At 37.8% G+C, this 21,365-nt stretch overlaps 1 protein-coding gene across 3 annotated transcripts in view; it reads right to left on the bottom strand.

Moving 5' to 3' along the window:
- The window catches only part of NEBL (nebulette), a 347,130-nt gene that overhangs the window by 83,057 nt on the left and 242,708 nt on the right, over positions 1 to 21,365 (bottom strand). Inside the window, exons 3-7 of one of the 3 annotated variants that reach the window (XM_064591994.1) lie at positions 18,387 to 18,491; positions 16,665 to 16,775; positions 10,721 to 10,831; positions 1,387 to 1,488; positions 257 to 358 (exon numbers count right to left, since the gene is read on the bottom strand). The exons of the other annotated variants lie outside the window; for them this stretch is intronic. Coding sequence (XP_064448064.1) covers positions 257 to 358; positions 1,387 to 1,488; positions 10,721 to 10,831; positions 16,665 to 16,775; positions 18,387 to 18,491 — 531 coding nt within the window. The remainder of the gene's footprint in view (positions 1 to 256; positions 359 to 1,386; positions 1,489 to 10,720; positions 10,832 to 16,664; positions 16,776 to 18,386; positions 18,492 to 21,365) is intronic. 3 annotated transcript variants of the gene reach the window in all.

Below are 21,365 nucleotides of genomic sequence, written 5' to 3'. Positions count from 1 at the left end.
ACATGGCTAACCTCATTGAAAAAGGTTAGACTTTGAGCCGGGAGAAAAGAAAACTTTGTTTTGCACTTAAAATTGGACTCATTTTATCTCTTACTGAAATTTGTAATTATTGCAATCCTATCTGAAATGGTTTCAGAAACATTATCTTTGCATATTCTTGCAATTAAAGATATTATCTAAAATGAAATAGTTTCCTGTGCCACTAGAAACAAAATCTCTGAATAAAATCATTGTGGAATCATCACTAGAGTCTTACTTGACTAGAAAGTTTAGAAGCTTCCACAGCATGTTCGAAATCTGGTCTTCCAATTACAGCAGGCTCTTTATTCATTACTCCTTGCCCTTTCTTGTATTCTGCCTAAAATGAATAAATAAGAGAATGTTAAATATTTCTACTTTCCAGTGAAGAATTACATTAATATTAGCTGAAATAAAATATAATAGACCCTTCGTCCTTAAAAAAAAACATTCCTTACAATACACCGAACACAAAATTGCTGACTGGTAGAACAGAAATTGACTTAGTGTGGTTAATCAAATTCAACTTTTTTTGTAGTAAATTAATTATTAAATTTGAGTCTATGTATCCTGTCATCATCATTGTGCTTATGTATAAACAGTGAAAAAAATTAGGAAAAATTACTGGAATTGAGATCCTGCCTTCTGCAGACAGATAGCTTGTATGGCTCCTTTCATCTTAGGAACTGATTTAACTCCGTTTGGTTAGCATCAAGTTAAATCTTGTAAATAGTTATTAATTTTTAAGTGAGTATAGTCTCTGTTATTCAAACATTTGGTCTGTGTGAAGCCATCATTTTAACCAGGGTGCAAGTTATGTTTAAGTAAAATGGTATTAACCAGCAAGGATATCTTGGAGAAGATATGATAAGAAAAGAGCCAAAATGTGTAGAAAATGTACAAGGGCAAATGGTGGCAAAAAAAGAATCTGCACAATTAACAGTAGCACAATAGAAACAAGGCCAAGTGAAGTTCTTTGGGACAGGGAAAGGTGAGAGACCAGATGACTAACAAAGTTGACTTTCAGGCTGAGGCATCCGAACGTCACCTTAACACCCGAAGAGTACTTACTTCTCTTTTTTTTTTTTTTTACTCTATATATTTATTTTTTTTTATTCTTATGTTAAGTACTTACTTCTCTTAAAGTATGACAGCATTAGCCATAGTCAAGGTGAATTTGGGCAGTTTCTGCATATACCTGAATAACTTACACAGTCAAATGGATATTTCAGATAAAAAACTTGAGATGTCATTAATTCAGATTGATTAATTTCACTAATTAAATTAACCATTCAACCACCAAAGTCATGTGTTGTCTCCTGAAAAAATAAGAAATCCTTTCTGCTCAAGATAACAAAGAGAGATTACATTGCTTATGATCTTGGAGATCTGTGTTGCCATCTTGATGTCTGGTCTGTTGAGATCCGCACTGTACATATGGGTGTCCTGCACATCTTTTCTATAAGAAATCTGATCAAAGAGACAGTTTTGATTGAGAGAAAGAAAAAGAAGAAATTAGTAATTTTATAGAGCTACCAATCTTAATGTCTATACATCATTTATCCTTGCCATAATCATCTTAGAGAACCCACCGACCATAAATTGTTTTTTAAATTTTTTTATGTACATTTATTTGAATAGATACATTATTTTCTCTCCCATACCTAAGTCTCACTAGCATTACTGCATTTGAACTGGATTCATACAACCTAAAAAATGTGAGCCCAAGACTTGGGCACAAAATCAATCTTACAGAATCTTACAAAATTCTTATGGAATTATCACCTTAAAAGCATGTCATTACGTGTAAGAGTGTATGTACATTTTCACATACAGAATATCCTCAGCAAGGGCTTTAACTTGCCCATCACACAGTCTCAACCTCCAGTGGATGCAGGGTAAGCCCAGTACATGAGGGTAGAAAAATCACTTCCTGGGGTGAGGGTGTGTGAAGCTGCTCCTCTCCAGCTCTCTCTTCTTTTTCTGACTGGACTCTTATTAAAATGCCCATGTCTGGCAAGTCTAGTCATGTGTACTGATATTTTTATTACCTAGCAAATATCAGTGCAGTGACTTGAGCCTCCAAAAATAAAAGCAATGACATTAAGGAACATCCATTCTCTGAATGCACACGAGATACAATCAAACCAAAGTGTGGAAAATAGACATTTAAAGAGAAAAATGCATGTAAATTTTACCAAATGTACTTTAGACAATGGTGGTTATTTAGATTAACTCCACTGACAAACAGGAGGCAAGACCAGATGAGAACTGGTATAACGTCCCACAGTCAACACCTCACCAGTCTGTCCATTTCTCTGCTTCCTGAGGTCAGTCATGAGCTGAAGGAGTATTTATCTATTTTCCAGATGTAATTCTATTTGGCAATATCACCAGGGGCTGGTCAACTTGTCCATTACATTAGTTCTATTAAAGATCTAACGCAAAGGGGGCAGCAATGGTCATTTTTAAGACCTTCACTTTTTCAAGGCATAGAAAGGTAAAACATAGAAATGTAAAACAACATCAATACGAAATGCACAATTAATTATATTTGTACAAAACAAATATTTCTATTGTTGCCTGGAGACTTTCCACAATAGCATCATCTAAGGTACTTACTCAAAAATTAGATTCCTGAGGTCCATCCCCAACCCTACATAATAGAATTTCTGAAGAATCTGCATTTTTATGAATTCTCCTGTTAATCAATATGAGCCAGTGTTCTAGATAATATCAATGTATCTTGTTATTTTCCTTTCAATTTCCTGCAGAGTTAAGAAAACATTTGTACTTTCTCATTTCTTTCAAAAATAATATCAGGTATAGGAAGTGAAAGGCTCCCTACGCATTATATTATTTTATTTCAGTGAAATATTTATATACATTTCTATTTACTCTTTTAAGGGCTTGCATTCGCCTCACCACCAAGACTGTTTTTATTTGTTTTTATTTTTTTTTAAAGATTTTATTTATTTGACAGAGAAAGAGACAGCGAGAGCAGGAACACAAGCAGGGGGAGTGGGAGAGGGAGAAGCAGGCTCCCCGCTGAGCAGGGAGCCCGATGCGGGACTTGACTCTGGGACCCTGGGATCATGATCTGAGCTGAAGGCAGACGCTTAACGACTGAGCCACCCAGGCGCCCCCAAGACTGTTTTTAAAACAATGTTTATAATCATGAATCTAACGAGTGAACACAACTTCAATAGAATTAACATAATTTCAGCAAGAACATCTGTTTTCTTCAGTATTTGTTTTCATAGGCTTTACTGTCACAAGTAATTCAGGTAAGTTTTGTGCACACAGGTAGCAAAAGAAACATGAAAATAGGCTGAAAACTGAGTTATATTCTTGGGTGAATTTTTTAACTCTTTAGGGGTTTAAAATTAAGCCAATTTCATTGGCTTCAAATAACAACACGCTCATGTGCCAGTGATGGCCAATCAACCTCCGCCTGCACTCGGTTAAACACAAGCTGTGTAAACAAAAACCGACTCTCAGGTGAAAACAAACCAAAATTACTACCCACCTACAAGACTAACTGTTTCTAAGTTACTGCATTCATACGGAAACCACAGGGGGGTAATGTCTTTTGTTTAGAAAAGAATGAGGATAAAAAATGGAAACCCTTACTTTTTGAAAAGAGCTGCAACCTTCCAGAAATCTAAGCTTTGTATGGGTTACGTAATTATATGCTGCTCAGCCTAATGACTGCGTGAAGAGACGTGAGGGGCACAAAGGCGGAAGGAGCAGGACTCTGAATAGGGCCCCATCATCCATGTAAATTGCAAATTAGAGGCCGGCATATGTGACTCAAAACAAATATTAAGATTGACAAGAGCTGCAAATTCAAACAAGCGGACACCACAGAGCCACACAGGAGAACAGCACGGGAGCCCGGTCACTAGTCAGATCTTCCAGGATACCACTGCATGGGGACATCCCACAGGAACGGGGCTTTACATGGAGAGGCGCAGGGCGGTAGGCTCCTGGTCTTCACGGTCTGCAAGGATGTCTGAACTTGTTGGTGCAGCAACATGGCTGCCTAAGAGCGCTGCTCATCTTCCTCCTCCTAACCCGGGTCTGAGGGGAGCTCACCTGACATTTCTCAAATGTCTGCACTATGTCTTTGCTCCGTTCTGCAGTCCGTCAGAACCCAGGAAGAATAAAAACAGTATATGGTAGAAGAGAGGTGTGGCAGGGTTTGGGGTTTTTTTTTTTCTTTTTTCTATTTCCTGAATAAATTCAACCCCTAAGTGCTAACTGTATTGGAACAAGGGACTGGCCTCCATTCTTCAGGTTGTCTTCTCATGACAAGTGGTGTTCTGTATAATACTGTTGAATAAGAAGAGAAGAAGAGACTCCTGAAAATCATCACCCCAGGATGGGTGCAAGCTTGAGGGTCAATGATTGATTTTACCTCATTTATTTATTTATTTATTTATTTATTTTTAAAGATTTTATTTATTTATTTGACAGAGAGAGACAGTGAGAGAGGGAACACAAGCAGGGGGAATGGGGGAGGGAGAAGCAGGCTTCCCGCTGAGCAATGAGCCCAATGTGGGGTTTGATCCCAGGACCCTGGGACCATGACCTGAGCCAAAAGCAGATGCTTAATGACTGAGCCATCCAGGCGCCCCTTACCTCATTTTATTTAATGTTTTGCTCCCTACTGCATCCTCAGAGCATGGAAGGAAAAAGCAGGAAGAGGGAGATGGGAGGAGGGAGGACAAAGGAGAAGAGAGAAAAGAAGGAGAAGGGGGAAGAGGAGAAATAATAACACCAATAATAATCTCCACTTTCAACCATTTACTATGGACCAGGTAGCATATTAAGGACTTAACATTCACTGCCTCACTCACGCATTTCTTGAATGTATGACCATAAGGATTTACATACCTTACACCAAGTTCTGTCTACTGCTCTTCTTTTTCAAAATTTTTCTTAATTTTTACCTATTTATTCTCATAAATGAACATTAGAATAATTCTAGTCAGTTCCACAAAGGAAACAAATGAAACTTCAGTGGGCATTGCATGCAACTCAACCTACAAAACGACTTAGGGAAAAATTTCTCAAAACTATTTCAGTCTGTTCCCAAGAGAAGAAGGTGAATTTCCCCACTTCTTTAAACCTTGTATTATGCCTTTCAATGAAGTTTCATTTCCTTCTCGAGGTCCCACATGAGGCAAAAAAGTAATTATCATATGATGATCATTTCCTTATACCTTGATCTTGTATCCAAGATAAACGGCCTTTTCTTTTTAATAACATATAACAATATACAATCTTATCTGTAAAGACTGATTGTGGTTTCTTCCTCAGGAACATCTGAAATTATTACTATACATGCTTGATCTCTTCCTCCTTTTTTTTTTCCACTAAATTTCTTTCCTGGCCCTTTTCCACATATCTGGGTCATTTTCCTAAGTTATGCCTCTGTAATGGACATGTGTAATTTCTGTATCGGCCTGGGGTTTTTTATTTGGAAACTGCCCCTCCCTCTCACTCCATGTGATTTGGTGGGGCTGTCCAAAGCAGCCTACCTTCTTGGCGACAGGGGTGGTGACATGACAGCTTGTCCAATCATACATCTCATCTCTTTAGAAGCCACAATCAATAAGAGGGCAGACACATAACCCAGGGAGGGCCAGAGTCACTGATGGATCTGAGGCTGGAGGGAGAAAGAGCTTCTGTCCTTCCCTCTGGAATCAGTGGCTCTAGGGATGATTTAATTCTGGAAACACCAGCTGTCATCTTGAGACCATCTAGACAGTCTGTCTGAAAGCAAAGCCATGAGATGGGGAGGGACAAAGAGTCCCAGTGACACTGTGAGCCTCTGGATCCAGGTACACCTAAAGGTAGCTTGAATTTCCAATTATGCAAGCCAATAAATTCTCATGTTTTACTTAGCTAACTTGAGATGGAGTTCTGTTGCTAAACCTAGAAACGCCCGGTTAACAGTCTCCATTTCAGGTTTTTCTGCAGTGTCAAATCTGTTCTTCATTGCCTCCAATAAAGATATTAATTCTATCAAATTTGTTTTGGAATTTCTTCCTTGTCTCGCCATGTTCACTTTGTCCCTCAGTTTGTACTTTCATCATTTTATTGTCTTTTAATCTCAGCTTGTTCCCTATAATCCTGATCTTTTTTTTATTATGTTCAGTTAGCCAACATATAGTAGTACATCATTAGTTTTTGATGTAGTGTTCAGTGATTCACTAGTTGTGTATAACGTCTTTTGCATTTTTTTTTTTTTACATCTGTGCAGAGGGTCCAACATGCCAGGCATTGTTCTGAGCACTTTACGTGCATGAATGCATTAAATCATCATCCCACCCTTGTTGTGCTGCATTGTCTCTGTCCAACCAGGCTTCCTCAACATTCCCTCCCAGGACTGGAACAAGTTATCCACAGTCCCCTTCCTTGTATTGTTCTGAGTTGGGCTTGGCCAATGAGAGACTCAGATTTATGTCCTTGGAGATGCCAAGATTGAGAGATGAGGGGACAGCCAGGATGGCAGCCACAGACAGACCCCTGTGGGGGAATTAAGGCTGGTGAGCAGACTTAAAGAAATCAAACCCAACTGGCCCAGAACCATCATTCCCTTTGCCACTCTGATGAAGGTTAACGTGATTCTTGGTGAGAAGAGACTAGAAAGGATTTACATCTTGAGTTTGGCAGAATAGAAGGGCATAGTGGGGCCTGTATTTAGTTATAATCTGGAAGCACTCGTGCAGTCATTCCCAAGAAATACATTTATCCTAAACTCTCACATTAGAAATGCCCCCAGGTATCTCACATAGGCACATGGACTGGAAATTCTATCTCAGGCTTATTTCTGTCTGGGCATCCTGTATGTAAAAAATGAGTAAAGGATTAGATTGTAAGTATTATTTTTATGAGAGAATGTAAACCTTTTATATACAGGTAAACCTAGGATCTGACATTCATCAGAAGGCAGAAAAGTTTTCCATCTCCTAAAAGATGGAGTAAAATACTGAGCTGCATCTTTCTCATTATTATTGTTGTCATTGTTTATAAAAAGCATTTTAGAGTTGATAGAAGTTTTCTTATTCATGAGTTAATTTTACCACCACCACAATCTTGTAAAGAAGGCAGAATGGGTATTACTAACTATTCTTGTCTCAGAGATGAGCAAAACACTAATGTATCTATTTTAATACTAACTCCCAAAGTGCTGTTATTATAAGTCACATCGGGGAACCACACAAAACCATGACAGCCTCTCTAGTATCATTTTACTGATTTATCTCTAAGCTTTTTCACTTTCTGATGGAATAGAAATTTTATCTCCTGATAAGTTTTCTTACCATTATATATATATATATATATATATATATATATATATATATATATATATAATTCTTAAACATGAAGTCTCTTGTTTCCCCTGCTGAATACTTCCTTCCAATGCACATTGAATTGATTACCAATATGGTGTTTTGGAAGAGTTTACCACTCCAATTTCATCACAAGTCTATACAGACCACATTACTTACAAAACTTAAGATGGCAGTTCAAAATTTGTTTGACTTCCTTCAGAACTATTGGGTTTTGCATCTCTGATAAGATTGATGAGAACTAATAATATTACTGGGGTTTTCATTTTGAGCCCTTCTTTAGGGGAAAGTAACCGGATAGATTATCTCCAGTTTCTCTAATTACATTAGAAGAATTTGGCAGGGATACATCCCTTAAGATAAAAAAGGATTTAGATTGGCTGTTTTTAATCATTTCTTGGTTATAGTATCAACAAGATAGGTAGTTATATGGGTTCAGGATCATTTTGAACATGACCTTCTGACCTAAATGCTTCTTAATATAAATTTCACAAAATTTGGCCCTTTTCTCAATCTAAGCTCTGTTAATTATTTCAAATTGACTATGAAATCATCCTAACCTCTCAAATCACCCTTTAAAATTGGAGGGGGACCAAAGAGGACTCATATTTTATGGAGCTGCTCCTCTGCAAAGCCCTTTATATATACACCATCTCATTTAATACTCGCAAGAGCCCAGTGAGTTGGATACCACTGCCCCACTTTACAGATGGAAACACTGAGATTTGCAGATATTAAGTAACTTGTCCAAGATCTTCCAGGCAACATGTGGTCTGACTCTAAATTCCTTTTCTACTATATGCCTCAGTGGAGGATATTCGGATAAATGATCTCCCCCCCCATTCTGTGCTCACTGAATTGGGGGGGGACAGAAGAGACTGGTGCCCCTAGAACGACTAGTCTTCCTCTTGAAACTATGAGTTACACAGAGGTGAGAATTCAGTCCGCCCTCACAGAAGTCCTCTCCCCATCCTCTTCTGCCTATTCACACTTCTAAAGGCATGAGGGAGAGAACAGTTCTGAAAGGAAAAACATGCCCTTTGGCCCACTGATAAACGTTCTAATAAAAGTCTGTGCTGAAAGGAGGCAGAACTTAAAAGGTTTAAATGCAGTTGGCCCAGTTTCTTGGTTCTCTAACAGATACTGGAAAGCTGACTTGCTCTTGGTAGAAACATAAAATAAAAAGGTCAGCAAAGATGCCTTATTTCTAGGCAAATCAGATGTACGTGTGACAACACATTTTCTTTTAAGCTAAATCAGGTCATTTAGAGGCATCATGTAAAGGGACATCCCACATTACGGAAGGGTAATTCTATTAGTAGATTCTCTGCAAATGGGTTTCGACGGACTGAAGTTTTGTGGGAGACAGAGTTTTGTCTTTTGTGGAGACGCACCAGCCTCACCTATGAACCAGGAGAGGTACTTGCTTTCCTGTGGCTTTCGAGACCTAGGTTTAAATTTCATATTGTAGGGACAACAAATGTATTCTTCTAAGTGCCCTGACTCTAGGGGAATATCAACTACTTCACAGGTAGAATACAAATATCATTCTCACTTTAAATCTGAGTAAATAGTCTTAAACACTTTCTAAATCCTATTATATGTACAAACTTTGCATGTGAAGGTCGAGCCGAGTAGGCAGAGGAGTATAAGTAAATACATCCTTCTCCCATAAGTACACAGTATTGAATGGAAGAGAAAAGGCCTTTATACTCTATTCCCTCAATCCCTCAATCAAAGACCTTTTAAAAGAAAAGGCAGAGTTAAAATAATAACCCCAGTTCTATGATAAGGAACTTCCGTATTTGAATTTCATTGAATTATAGAGTTGGAAGCAGCCTCCCGAGGGTCCGTGTAAGGCGCTCCAGCCCCTCCCGGGCCACCGCTGACCCCTTCGGTCCTGCAGCTCCTTGAATATGTTGATCTAAATCCTGATGATAACCTATTTTGTCCCACATTTTAAAATTTTCATTTAAAATCTCAACCAATAACCAATGCCTTTTAAGAGGCATCCAGAAAGGGTGGACCTGGGAGTTTGACTCTTTCATCTCATTTTCTTCATCTACAGAATGGGGACTCAGTACAGGGATTTTGTGAGAGTTGGAAACAATGGGAGTCTTGGCAGAGTTCCTGTTGCGCAGCCGTGCTAGCTAAGTGGTAGTAATTATGGTTATGACCGTCATTCTGTAAGCAAACCGTTCTTACGAAGCATCCCCTTCAAATGGCCTTGCTGGTAATTACAGACGTGTAGCTTTCTCATCTCTCATCCAAGTTAAACCATCTTGGGAAACTGTCTTGGTACTGGCATATATTTACACATTGGAGTGAAAATGTAAAACCTCACTCCATTTGTACTTAAGCAATGATCTATTGCAATTTAATACCAGATAACTGTTGCCATCCTGGAAAGAGGTACTGCACAGCTGAGGCTCTGGGGACACAAGGTCAGCCAAGCCCCACTCAGTAAGGGAGCTAGGTGGTGGGACAGAGCCCATGGGAGATGACACAGTTGTTTCAGGTAGCTTCCAAAGAAAGGGAGTTTCTTGACCCAACTAAGGCAGACACATTTATCTGAACTGATTGTAGCCCATTAAGAACCTAACGAACAATTCCTACATGCCTCCTAGACAACAAAGAACTCCTAATGGGGAGACAAATGAGCTTCCACTGAAATTTCAGGAAGAAATTATTCTTCTAGGCCACCAGGATAGCGGTGGTCATTGAGCAAACACGCGGAAGTTTTGATGCTCCTGCTAACTTACAACTTTATAATCTTCTAACTTACAACTTTTAAAAGAATTTATCTTCTATGGGTTTGTTTCCTCTCCCTTGGTTTCTGCTAAGTCAGCCATTACACATCAACTGCTTTCATGTTCTCCATGGGTCTTAAGTTTGACCATTTGCTCTCCATATGTGCTCCAAAAGAGACAGTAGTGGGGTACTATCTCACTAGCCTTTGTGAGGGACTATTCCCCAGGCCAGTGGTTTCTGGTGTCCTTTCTCCCAGTTCTTCTACAATTCTAGACTGGAAACTACGAGAGCTTTACCATCAAGTCAAGGGCACTCTAGGAAATGCCAATAACCCAATAGGTCCAAGGCAGAACTTCCAATATCTGCAAGGACCTGACATTTTAAAGACATTCTACAAGGTTTTAATGACTTTTGATAGAGTAATTCAGATGAATTTATGACTGAATACTGGGAGATTTAAAAACAAGAAATTTTAAAGTTCTTTTTGAAGAGGAGAGTTGTAATATGTAAATTGCAACAACATATCCATTAGCCCTGATGTGGGTAACCACGATTTACCAGAAAAACATGAGGGAGGGGGTCCTTACATTACTCTGGTGTTTATTGACCTCCATGGCATGTTTGATGTCAGGTGGCTCCTTCATATGGGCATAATCTGAGAATCCTTTGGCAGCATCATGTTTCTGCTTATAGGCAACCTTTAAAAACACAAATCATTGTTAGTTTTTTCAGGGGCATACTACATTCTTACCTATTAAATTTCGGTGTTTTGCTAGGAGTTTGTGTATTTCAATCCCACCACTGATGGTCATATTTGCCTAAGCCTCTACAACAAGAGAATATACTCAGTGCTTTAAGGTTAGTGCTTCAGGTTAGAATCCTAAATCTGACTCTTTCCTGTTTGTTTCAAAAGCATTTGACCATATGCATGCTAAAATCCCCACTCATATTCAGCTAGCTTAAATCTCAGCTATGGTTTTGGGAAACCTTCCAAATCTATGAGCTCTTAGGGTCATAAATGTCCAAGGTTTAAATCTTGGGAAAGCAACTGACAAAGTGGGGAAAATGACCAGATATTTAAAGGCAAATTTTTCATTTTTAATTAATTGTTATGACTTTTCTGCAGGCACAGCTATAATACAACATAAACCTCATTAAATGCCCCAACCTTTGGGAGAAAATAAAACATGCACGCAGATTTCTGAGATATGTCAAGGTCTGTCCTGAGGGAAATGAGCCATCATGCCAATGTCATCCATTGCTACCATTTCAACTTGTTCCCTCCTGGGATGGACAGAAGGCATGAGAATGATTACTTCAAAAGTATAAGTAACCAAATTCAATGATAGAGTTAGGGGAAAAAAAATTCAGAAGACAGCAAAGAAATTGTCCCTTTATTCGCAGTCTATTCCATTATCCTATGTATTTCCTTTGCACTTTTTAATTACTTTTGTTTTATTTTTATAGAATTACTTATTTTCTGTCTTCCCTCATGAGAATGTAACTATCTAGCTCGGTGAATGCTCAGAGCCCAAACTAGTGCCTGGCACAAAGTAAGGATCAATAAATATTTGCTCAATGAATGAATGAATAAAAATAAAATAGGAATGAATGAATAAATTATTTTAAAATTAATTTTAAATAGATATTAAGTTTTATAATAAAAATATTAAATGGAGTTAGGATAACTCGACACAGGAGAATAGAGGCAATTTAAAGAGAAAAGCTGGAAGAGTAGTCACAAGAACAAAATAAGATCTAATTTTTAATGGAAAGGAATAACAGCTCAACTTAAGGAAAAACTTTTTACCAATACTAGCTCCTTGAGAACTATGCCTGTATCTTCTTACACATCTTTTAATATCCTGTGCCTCTCATATTGAATGACAGAGAGTAGAAATGTAATAAATGTTTAGCAAAAGACTGAATAAATGAGTTTATTAAATATTCTCATGAACTTAAACCCCTCATGGGTTTTAATAAACTGTATTAACCATTCATTTAACTTAGATAATATACTTGTCTAGAGGATTAAGGTGATATTTACAAAACTAATTTTTAAAAATAAAATCATCGCCTCTTACCATAAAGAAAGAAAGCCATTTCTTACAACTATCAATATTTAAATCTCCTCTCTGGCTCCCCCACCAAGTTCTTCTTGAAAACGTTTACTGAAATGGAACTCACGCTGGGGTGTCACAGTCTCTAAATTGTGGAAGCTTTGACACAAAGCCCCTCCCTTAATGAAGCCCCAATACGTCTTCCTCTAGCGGCTAGTTCACCGGATGGAACTTTAGGTGTGGGCACACAGCTGTCAATGCCTTCCATTTCTCCAGACCATCTGCACGGAGTAAGGTCGTGAGCCCCTGTACCCCTAAATGCCCTCCTCTGCACAATTTCCAATTAATCCACCCTTTCTTAAGATGCCCAGAATGTTCCAGATATGGTCTGACCTCTCTTAATTAGAACTGTCCAATTTAGTCTGGGTTATGATTTCTTGTGTGCTCGCTATTATTCATGTATCCATAGATCACAGTGTTTTCCTTCTAATAACTACGTTGAGATTCCTGTCACCTAGTGTCCTTAAGCCTTGTTCAGTTCTGCCCCACTCTGTCTTCACATCCAATCCGGTATATCTAGTTGATTATCAGGACTCACACGCAGCACCCCGTTATTTCAGGGATCACTCATCTTGTTAGAGTCTGTCCATTGATTTAATCCATCAGGATATCTAATTCTCATGAACATATCTTTACATTTTCACCAATTAGTTATGTTAAATAGGAAACCCATTAAGGACCTCCATTTAAGTTGGCAAAAAACACTATGTCAGTTCCATTACATTCTATATTATAACTTTGGGGGAAAGGAGGAGGAGTTTAGTGGGTGACCAGGTCTATTATGCCAAGAAGAAACCTTTATCAGATTTGTTTCTTCTTCTTAAATAAAAGGAGATAGCACGTAACTAGCTCCTTTTTGCTCTGTGCCTAGTTTAGTTTGTATGACTTGTGACTTTATAAACATAATCAATGCAGCTGATCATTTCGTGGGTTATCATAGAAATGGTGAGTCATCAAGCACAATTTTAAAAAGCACTCTTTCTTTAAAAGGCTCTGTAATTTTCTACTTGCAGCATTAAAAGTCATTTCATTTATAGCTACAACGAAGCACCACTTTAGAATTAAGATTACATCAAATTGGAGGCAGCTGAACTTTAATTTATCATATTGATTTTCATCCTTAAAATAGCTAATGGAAAATCATGACAAGCTAATAAATTTTCTGATAAATTTGATTTCTTAGGATTTGTCATTATTGTTTAGCATTTCCCTAGATTAACACTGTTTTCTTCATACTTGAGAATCAAGGTCGCCTTGCTACTGGATACCTAACTAGTGGAAGACATTTGCAATAGTCTTATATACTTATATATAAATATGTTTATAAAAGTAGTACATACATTTATCTTGCATATTTGATAGCATAGTATAGCATAGTATATTTTTATATCATATATATATGTGTGTGTATATATATATATATAAGATCTCTATACATTTCTAACTTCAGGATATTTTACAACTACTATATAGGTAAATGCACTGCTAGGCAGGACCCCGGAGCCTCTATGGATAAAAACATAGGCTGTCAAACATCTGAGTCCAGATGCCTGAGTAGCCTGTATCAGTTCTGTGATAAGAGATTATTTAGCCTCTGCCTGAAACAGCCCTGGTGAGAAGGATCTCACCATTTCATGGCATGGTCCATTCGTTTCCAGAAATTCTCTTTGTGGTCTTTGTTTATAAAATTTTTAATGGGGGATATCTCGTAAAACGGCATCCTAAAATCTCCACATCTCTCTCTTTTTTTAGAATGACTTCCCCTCAGTCATTTTCTGTAAGGAGCATTAATTTAGCTCTCTTCACCTTATCATTCTAGTCTGGATGTAAGCAGCTGAGAATGTTTGCAAATTGATTTTAACGTAACATTTTGACCCAGTGTCCTCAGTTTAGGAGACTTTTCATTAGAATCCAGAACACCTTGAAATTCCAGAATGTGTCAACCACTCTAATTTAGGTTACCACAAATCTGATACAATTTGGACACAGTAAAATGTTAGTTCTGTAATTTTATCAGACACTGTCAGATAGTTTTACTTTCTTGATAGTCTTATTACCAGGTAAGCTCTGAGAACTGCAATTTTAGCAACAATAAAATTGATTTATACAAACCTCAAGAAGTATTATTACATTACACTGAAATGTTATTACATTACATTATTCCATTGAAATAGATACTTTATTCAGAACCCAGGTGTTTCCTTACTAACAAGTTCAGTGACTAATTACAACAGTGGGCGGTGTTGGGAGCACATACCCGTCTTTCCCAGGGGCATACTCTACTATAGCATAACACATGCTAACAAGGCAAGAGACAACTTATTCTGGGGGGAAAACAAGATTCCACAATATACAGTATGGATTATCTTCCATGTTAAGTCCTACACTGCATTGTATGGCGACTAACGTAACATAATAAAATTAAATTAAATTTTTTTAAAAAGTCCTATATTGCACATGTTCGTTTCTGCCATAAAAAGTGAGAAAAGTTGGGCACTTTCACACAATGAGGATGTAAATATCTGCCAAGGTTACCTTCCCAAGTATAAAAATAAGAAGAGACTATTCTTTCTTGCATAATTGTTATTTGTCACATATCAACTGTTGGATTGTACTTATTTGCGTTATAAAGTAGTCCGTTTATTATCAGCTAGTGGCTAGATGACCAGATGTTGTGAGGGGAAAAAAAGGGACATATTAGTCATGGTCAGCCATGCAAAACTCTGATATCATATATTTTTAGCCTCATGTTGCACAGCTGAGATTAGTTTACTGCCAAGCTGAGTACACAGAGGACATTTAAATTTGTAATAATAAAGTACTTAAAGATGTTCTCAAAGGATAACAATGCTCAGTCTTTTTCAAGAGTACTTTATTTTAAGACTATTTTAAAATTACCTAGGCATCCTCTACTTAAAACTAAAAAGATTTTGATGGAAGAAGTCAAGTTGTTTAATAAGCAAAAGAGTGGTGGAAATGGTAAGAAAGAGGTGATGCAGTGTGTGGTTAAGAACCCAGACTCTGAAGCCAGACTATCTATGTCCATGTGTTGGCTCTGCCATTTATTGGCTGTGTGATCTCAGGCAAGTTATTTAACTCCTCTGTGCTTCAGTTTCCACATCTCTGAAATGGGGCTATCTCTGGGAGTACTTATGCGGATTAAATGATATAAATATATGTGAAATGTATAGATCAGCACCTGACACATAGTAAGCATTTGTATGTGTCCATTATTATTTTTAACCTAAAATGTAGCATTAAGAATATTAAACTACATAAAAGGAAACATTTCCTTATAAAAGGAATCAACAAATTCAACAAAATCCATTTTACCAGTATTTACTGACTATCCCCCTGCGTGCCAAGGACTGTTCTAAGCTCGGGGGTAGAGCAGAGAACAAGACACAGGAAGTCCCTGCTCTCGTATCACTTAGGAAGCCATTTCATAAAGTTAAAAAAAAAAAAAAAAACTGTGCTATGGAGAAAACAAAACAATAAGATGACTGAGAAAGAAGTGAAATATTCTATTTTGAAATTCTGTTTTAAGAAATACAACAAATTAAATGTACTATGTATTCCTTATGTCGAACGTACCAAAGGGGAAAATTACTCTTCTGGACTCAAAATGAGCTTACAGGATGACAATTCTTGAGTTCGTCTGCAACTTGCAATCACTAAAATGGCCACTTCCACCTGAGATACTCCACAGGAAATCCATAATCCACAGAAAAGGAAATTCAGGAACCTCTCGCCTAACTGAGGAAGCACAGACTTGTGGATCCTGAATTTAACCATTAACTCGTTACGGGACTTTGAATAAACCACTGGAATGTTCTCCACTTAGAGATCACATGCTAAATCAGAGACAGGTTTAATATTTGCTGTCAGATTTTATTTTTTTAAAGATTTTATTTATTTGTCAGAGAGAGAGACAGTGAGAGAGGGAACACAAGCAGGGGGAGTGGGAGAGGGAGAAGCAGGCTTCCCGCTGAGGAGGGAGCCCAATACAGGGCTTGATCCCAGGACCCTGGGATCATGACCTGAGCCGAAGGCAGATGCTTAATGACTGAGCCACCCAGGCGCCCCTCCTGTCAGCTTTTAATCTAAGTAAGTTGTCCTAACAAGATTAAAATTTGTTCTATTAATAACTGTGAATGGGCTTAGGAAAACAGCATCACTTGACTAACAAATTTGCCTGTCCTTTTCATTTTCTGTGACCCAACAGTGACTATTGACAACCCATGAGTCAGCTGCTTCCAATTTTCATCCAATATGTAAAACCCAAGATAAACAACCTTTTTGCTATCTATGTTTGAATACATATTTTAAATATTAATATATTTTAAGATGCTGATTGTATGTGGTTAAATTTCGATATATATAGTTATATAACAATTTAGGAAAACCACACCTCACTCTGAAGCTGCGTAACTTCTCTTGCAAAAACACTATCGATTGTGGCTGGCATCTGCTTATAAAGAGAATTGGAGAGGTTCGCCTTAATGGTGCCTTTGTATTTTGCCTAGAGGGGGGAAAAAGGAAAAAAAATTAATAAGCACTACTTTTTTTTACTGTGAATATTGAAAGAGAATAAAAAGAAATTTTCTTCAGAAACAGAATTAATTTAAAAACCTGAAGACCATTTTAACCTTAGATACTAGACTGAAGAACATATTCTGCAGAGAGATAAATCCAATTTATTATGGAAAAAGCTTTAAAACGAGATGCTCAAGAAAATAATGACTACTTTTTTATTTTAACCTATGCATGTTGTATAGAGAGTTTCAGATGTTTGATCAGCAAAGAAAAACCTGAGAAAAATGAGACATTTGAGTTGTTCCAGAAAATACAAGTTGATAGAATGTAGTGTCTAGAACTTGAATGCAAAGGACAGTGCTCCTTTATTCAAATCTTTTTAACATACTTCTACCATGACTGAGGTGGTGGGGGCGGGGAGGTACCTTTTTGTTGTTTCTGTGTCTTCCCACCTCCAATCTGCATTGTCTCAGAGTGATCCCCAAAATTCATTACTAGTAAATAGAAATGCTCCTTCACCATTTCTCTTAGAGAGATTAGGTGCAAAGTAACACAACAGATTGCCCACTTCCTTTTTTTTTTTTTTTTTCTTTTTGTGCTCTGCAGTTAACTCCTTCAGGAAAAAGAATCAATTGGGAATGAGAAACATCAAGAGAGTCTTTGCACAGGAGAAATAAAAGCTAATGCAAACCTACAAAACCACGTTTTTCCACACACTGACGTTACCCCCACTCAAAACTAGATGTGAGCGTGGATTTATTGAGCGTAGGCCTTGTGTAATCCTTGTGTTCTCACAACTCGTTGGATGTGGGTACTCAATAAGAGAAAATTTGCCAGTTTTCCTCAAAGTGTTTTCACATCAGCAGAAAGAATCCTGAGAATATCATGGTGATCTTTTTCCAACATAACTTATGAAACACTAAATGTCAGTCATTTGCAATACTGTTGTACTCATCCTCTTTTCAAATTTATCTCTCCTGAGTGATCTAGTCACAGACTACAGAAATGCCTCCTCACAGAAATCGCTGTTAACATGGTGCTTTATAATGCAGCATAATCTGCAGTTGGAAATGCTCTCAGAGACTGTATGATTTTTCAGCTGGAAAATGAATGTAATGCGTTTCTCTGTGGTCTCATAATAAGTGTCTCTGTTGAACTGATCCTACTCAAAAACAGTTTAAATGGATTTAAAATTACTTACCAAAGGTATCACGTTTTATAGAATCAGCTGGTAAATTTTACTTATTTTCAAAATGATATTCAACAACTTATAACTAGTACACCGATTAGGAAATAAAATAATGGAATTTCTAAAACTATTTTTCCAGTACTTTCTACTTATCAAATAAAATATCTCTTTTCAAGAGTGATCCTACATAAATATGAAAGGGTTAGAGTTGAAATATAGACATATATAATAAAATATATCAACCATAAAGTTAATTGATATGGTGCATAGGATTACATAATTATGTAGATATTACCAACACTCAGTGGCGCTCTCAAAAATATTATTCTCTAATTTTAATGCACAAATTTTTATCCACATAAATAGAAAATGAAAATGCAAACTATTTTGCATGTTTTGAAGCCTTACCTCAGAAATAAAAGCACCGATATTTTTTACATGGTTTAGCATGGGAGTGTCAGTCACAAATGTACACTTGTCCTTAGACTTTTTATACTCTTCTTTATAATGAATCTAAAAGAGAGAATAATTTACAGAAGATGAGAAAGAAGAAAAACAATTTTAATGCCCCTCTTTTGAACAGAATTACTTGAGGAAGTCTGTTTTCTAAAGTAAATACTCAAATGAGGAATGATGCTCAAAACCAGCCAAATCAAATAAATGGATATCTAGCACAGAACCACAAAGGTGATGAGACACAGAAAAGAAAAGACTGTTCTTTAGATAAGTAAGAGTCCTGTTATCATCAAGGATCATGGGGGCGGAGGCACAGTGATATGTGTCCTGTCTGCCCAGCTTTCTCAGCATAATTATTCAACACTCTCATTTCATTCGACAAGTGTCCTAGTTTATTGTTACTTTCAAGCCACTGACTGAACAGTTAAGCCTACAATCAAACAAAAACATAGCTGCCTACCTCTAGGTTTAAGACAAGTAGTCATCAGGACAGATGGAACCAATTAAGAAGTAGAGGCAGAAATCAAACAATGGAGATTACTGTTAGCATCATTACCTATACATGCTGAATTAGAGGAAGGGGCTCAAACAGTAGCCATGATGAGCTTCCCTTATACTAATTAATTCTGCTCAAATCAAACTTACCCAATTTAGGGGCACCCATAGGCCTCCCTATCTGCCTCCCCTGAAGGGGGAGGAAGAGCAGAACCTGCCCTGAAAGCTTGCCACATGGTGGAGATCATTCCAGAACGCTATGGATAGGCAGATGCACTAGAGAAAGTCCAGAGAGGCTGAACTGAGCATGCTCATTTCTTCTCTCAAACTCAGTAGTAAAAGGAGTTACTCTTTTCCCCTTGAGGAGAGGCCAGAATTGTTACTCTGGGGGGAGACCCTGCATGAACACATGAGGCGAAGTCAGGAACTATATGGGCAAGGCCCTAAAATGTAATCCCACTCTCATGCTAATTGCCACTCAATCTGAAAACTGGTGAGGCAAAATTTATGACCAGTTGAGAGGATGAAGGTAATTTGCTAAAAGTTGTATCATCCTGTAATAAAGTCATGTTTATCTACCCAAAACTGTAAATACTTATGCTGAAAAAAATGTCCCAGTTCAGATGATAAATTACATGGTCTCCCTAATTATAACCTAAAAGTGAAGTTGAGTTGACCATATACCGGGTTCTTAAAGGACGTGACTAACACGATGTTGCGACACTAACATTACATCGAGATTTGCCACAGGTAAACCTGACTTGAGGGGCATAATTCGACCTGAGGTGTGACCAGATAGGAACATACTAAGCAAAATACCGTATCTCACTGCTGTGACTCTTAGGTATGAGACGCCTACCGCATTACACATTTGCTTTATTCATGAAATCAACACTGGAACATATTTATCTTATCTGAGCTCTAAATTACTTTTTTTTTCTTCTCAGAGATTAGCCCTAATTTTAGGGCTCTGCAAATCACCCTCCTCAGTCACTAGTAATTAAACAGTTAATGGCAGTATGATAAATAGTAGGCTATTTTGATCATAAGGAGAGAAAAAAAAAAGTATCCCCATTATATAATTAAGTGTGAGAGAAAATAACCTATCATTAGGTTTAAGTTTGGCTCATTATTTTTATCTTTTGCCACTATCTTCTCCCCCCTCACAGTCACATTCTTGACTGCAGTGGTGTATGCAATGGCCACAGGGTCCCCCGATAGGCTCTGACCTGAGCAGAATGTTCAGGACAAGAGCACAAGATAAGGGTGAAGTATTTAGTTCCTTCACTGTGCAGGCAAATAGTTCAGTCTTAAGTGGGGTCTCCAGTCCTTTCTTTGGTCTTAAAAGATAGGTACACACACACATACATACACACACACACACATATTATTTGCTTATTGTCACTCCTATTGTATTTCTAATGAATTTTACCTGAGTCATGATAAGCAAATGATCTTACATTTTTATATAAAGAATGCTACATAGTGTTAGCCTTCCTCTACCAAGATAATAGAAAAAGATAGATGGGTGGGAACTACACCGGTGAGGGACACAACATCCCAGGTGAAATAAAATCACTGAATAGACGGCCACTTCCTACAGAGCCATGGCCCCGTCTATTGAATAGACTGCCTATGCGACCCCATTCTTTCCCAATAACAGAACCCAGATGTATTTATGAGAGTAGCCAGACCCTTGCCCCAGTCCCAGAGGATGAGTTGCTCTAAATCAGACACGGTTTGCTCCTTCCCCTTAGCCAGCGACTGGCCTCCCCTGGTGCCCAGCTCTGGCCACAGGACATTTATAGAAGTCTTCCCAGCAGTGTTCCTGGTGTTTCTGGGGCAAAGGGGAAAGACTTGCTGGCTCAGCCCTTTGACACTTTTCTCTTCCACCTTTCCCAGTCATAGGGATGCAACAGCCATGAAGTCATCACAAGGCAATAAGTCACCATACTAATGATGACAAAGCAGAAGGAAAGGAACCTGAGAGCCTGAGAGTATCTACCATACCAAGACTGGACCCTTTACCTCCACACTTCATTATGTGAGAATGAAAAATCCCACCTATATGTTAAGCTTCTATGTTAGGGTCTTCCTGTCACTGGTGGCCATCTGCACTCATGACCAAGATACTATCCAAGTTACTTTCTAATAGGAAAAAAAAAAAAGGTGGGCAAAGTTGATGACTTAATACTCAGTAAGACACCCCAAATATTTACCTTCTGCTCTGACCACACCCATTAATCCCACCATGTCTCAACTACAATTAGAGTTAAATCAGTTCGGTGATGCTTTCTCCTCTTAGCCCAGTCTCTTTCACTTGGTATGACAGTAGCTAATGGCTGACCTTGGATGACAGATGTAGAAATGTCTGAGGATATTTCCTTTTACAGGTACTCTTTTTTTTTTAAGATTTTATTTATTTATTTGAGAGAG

This window comes from Mirounga angustirostris, unplaced genomic scaffold (assembly GCF_029215605.1).
Source record: "Mirounga angustirostris isolate CCGP_5_RB_7025 unplaced genomic scaffold, mMirAng1.0.hap1 SCAF_5, whole genome shotgun sequence".
In the NCBI taxonomy this organism is placed as follows: Eukaryota; Metazoa; Chordata; class Mammalia; order Carnivora; family Phocidae; genus Mirounga; species Mirounga angustirostris.
The sequence above is the reverse complement of the archived record's forward strand: the minus strand, read 5'-3'. Positions and strand labels throughout refer to the sequence as shown.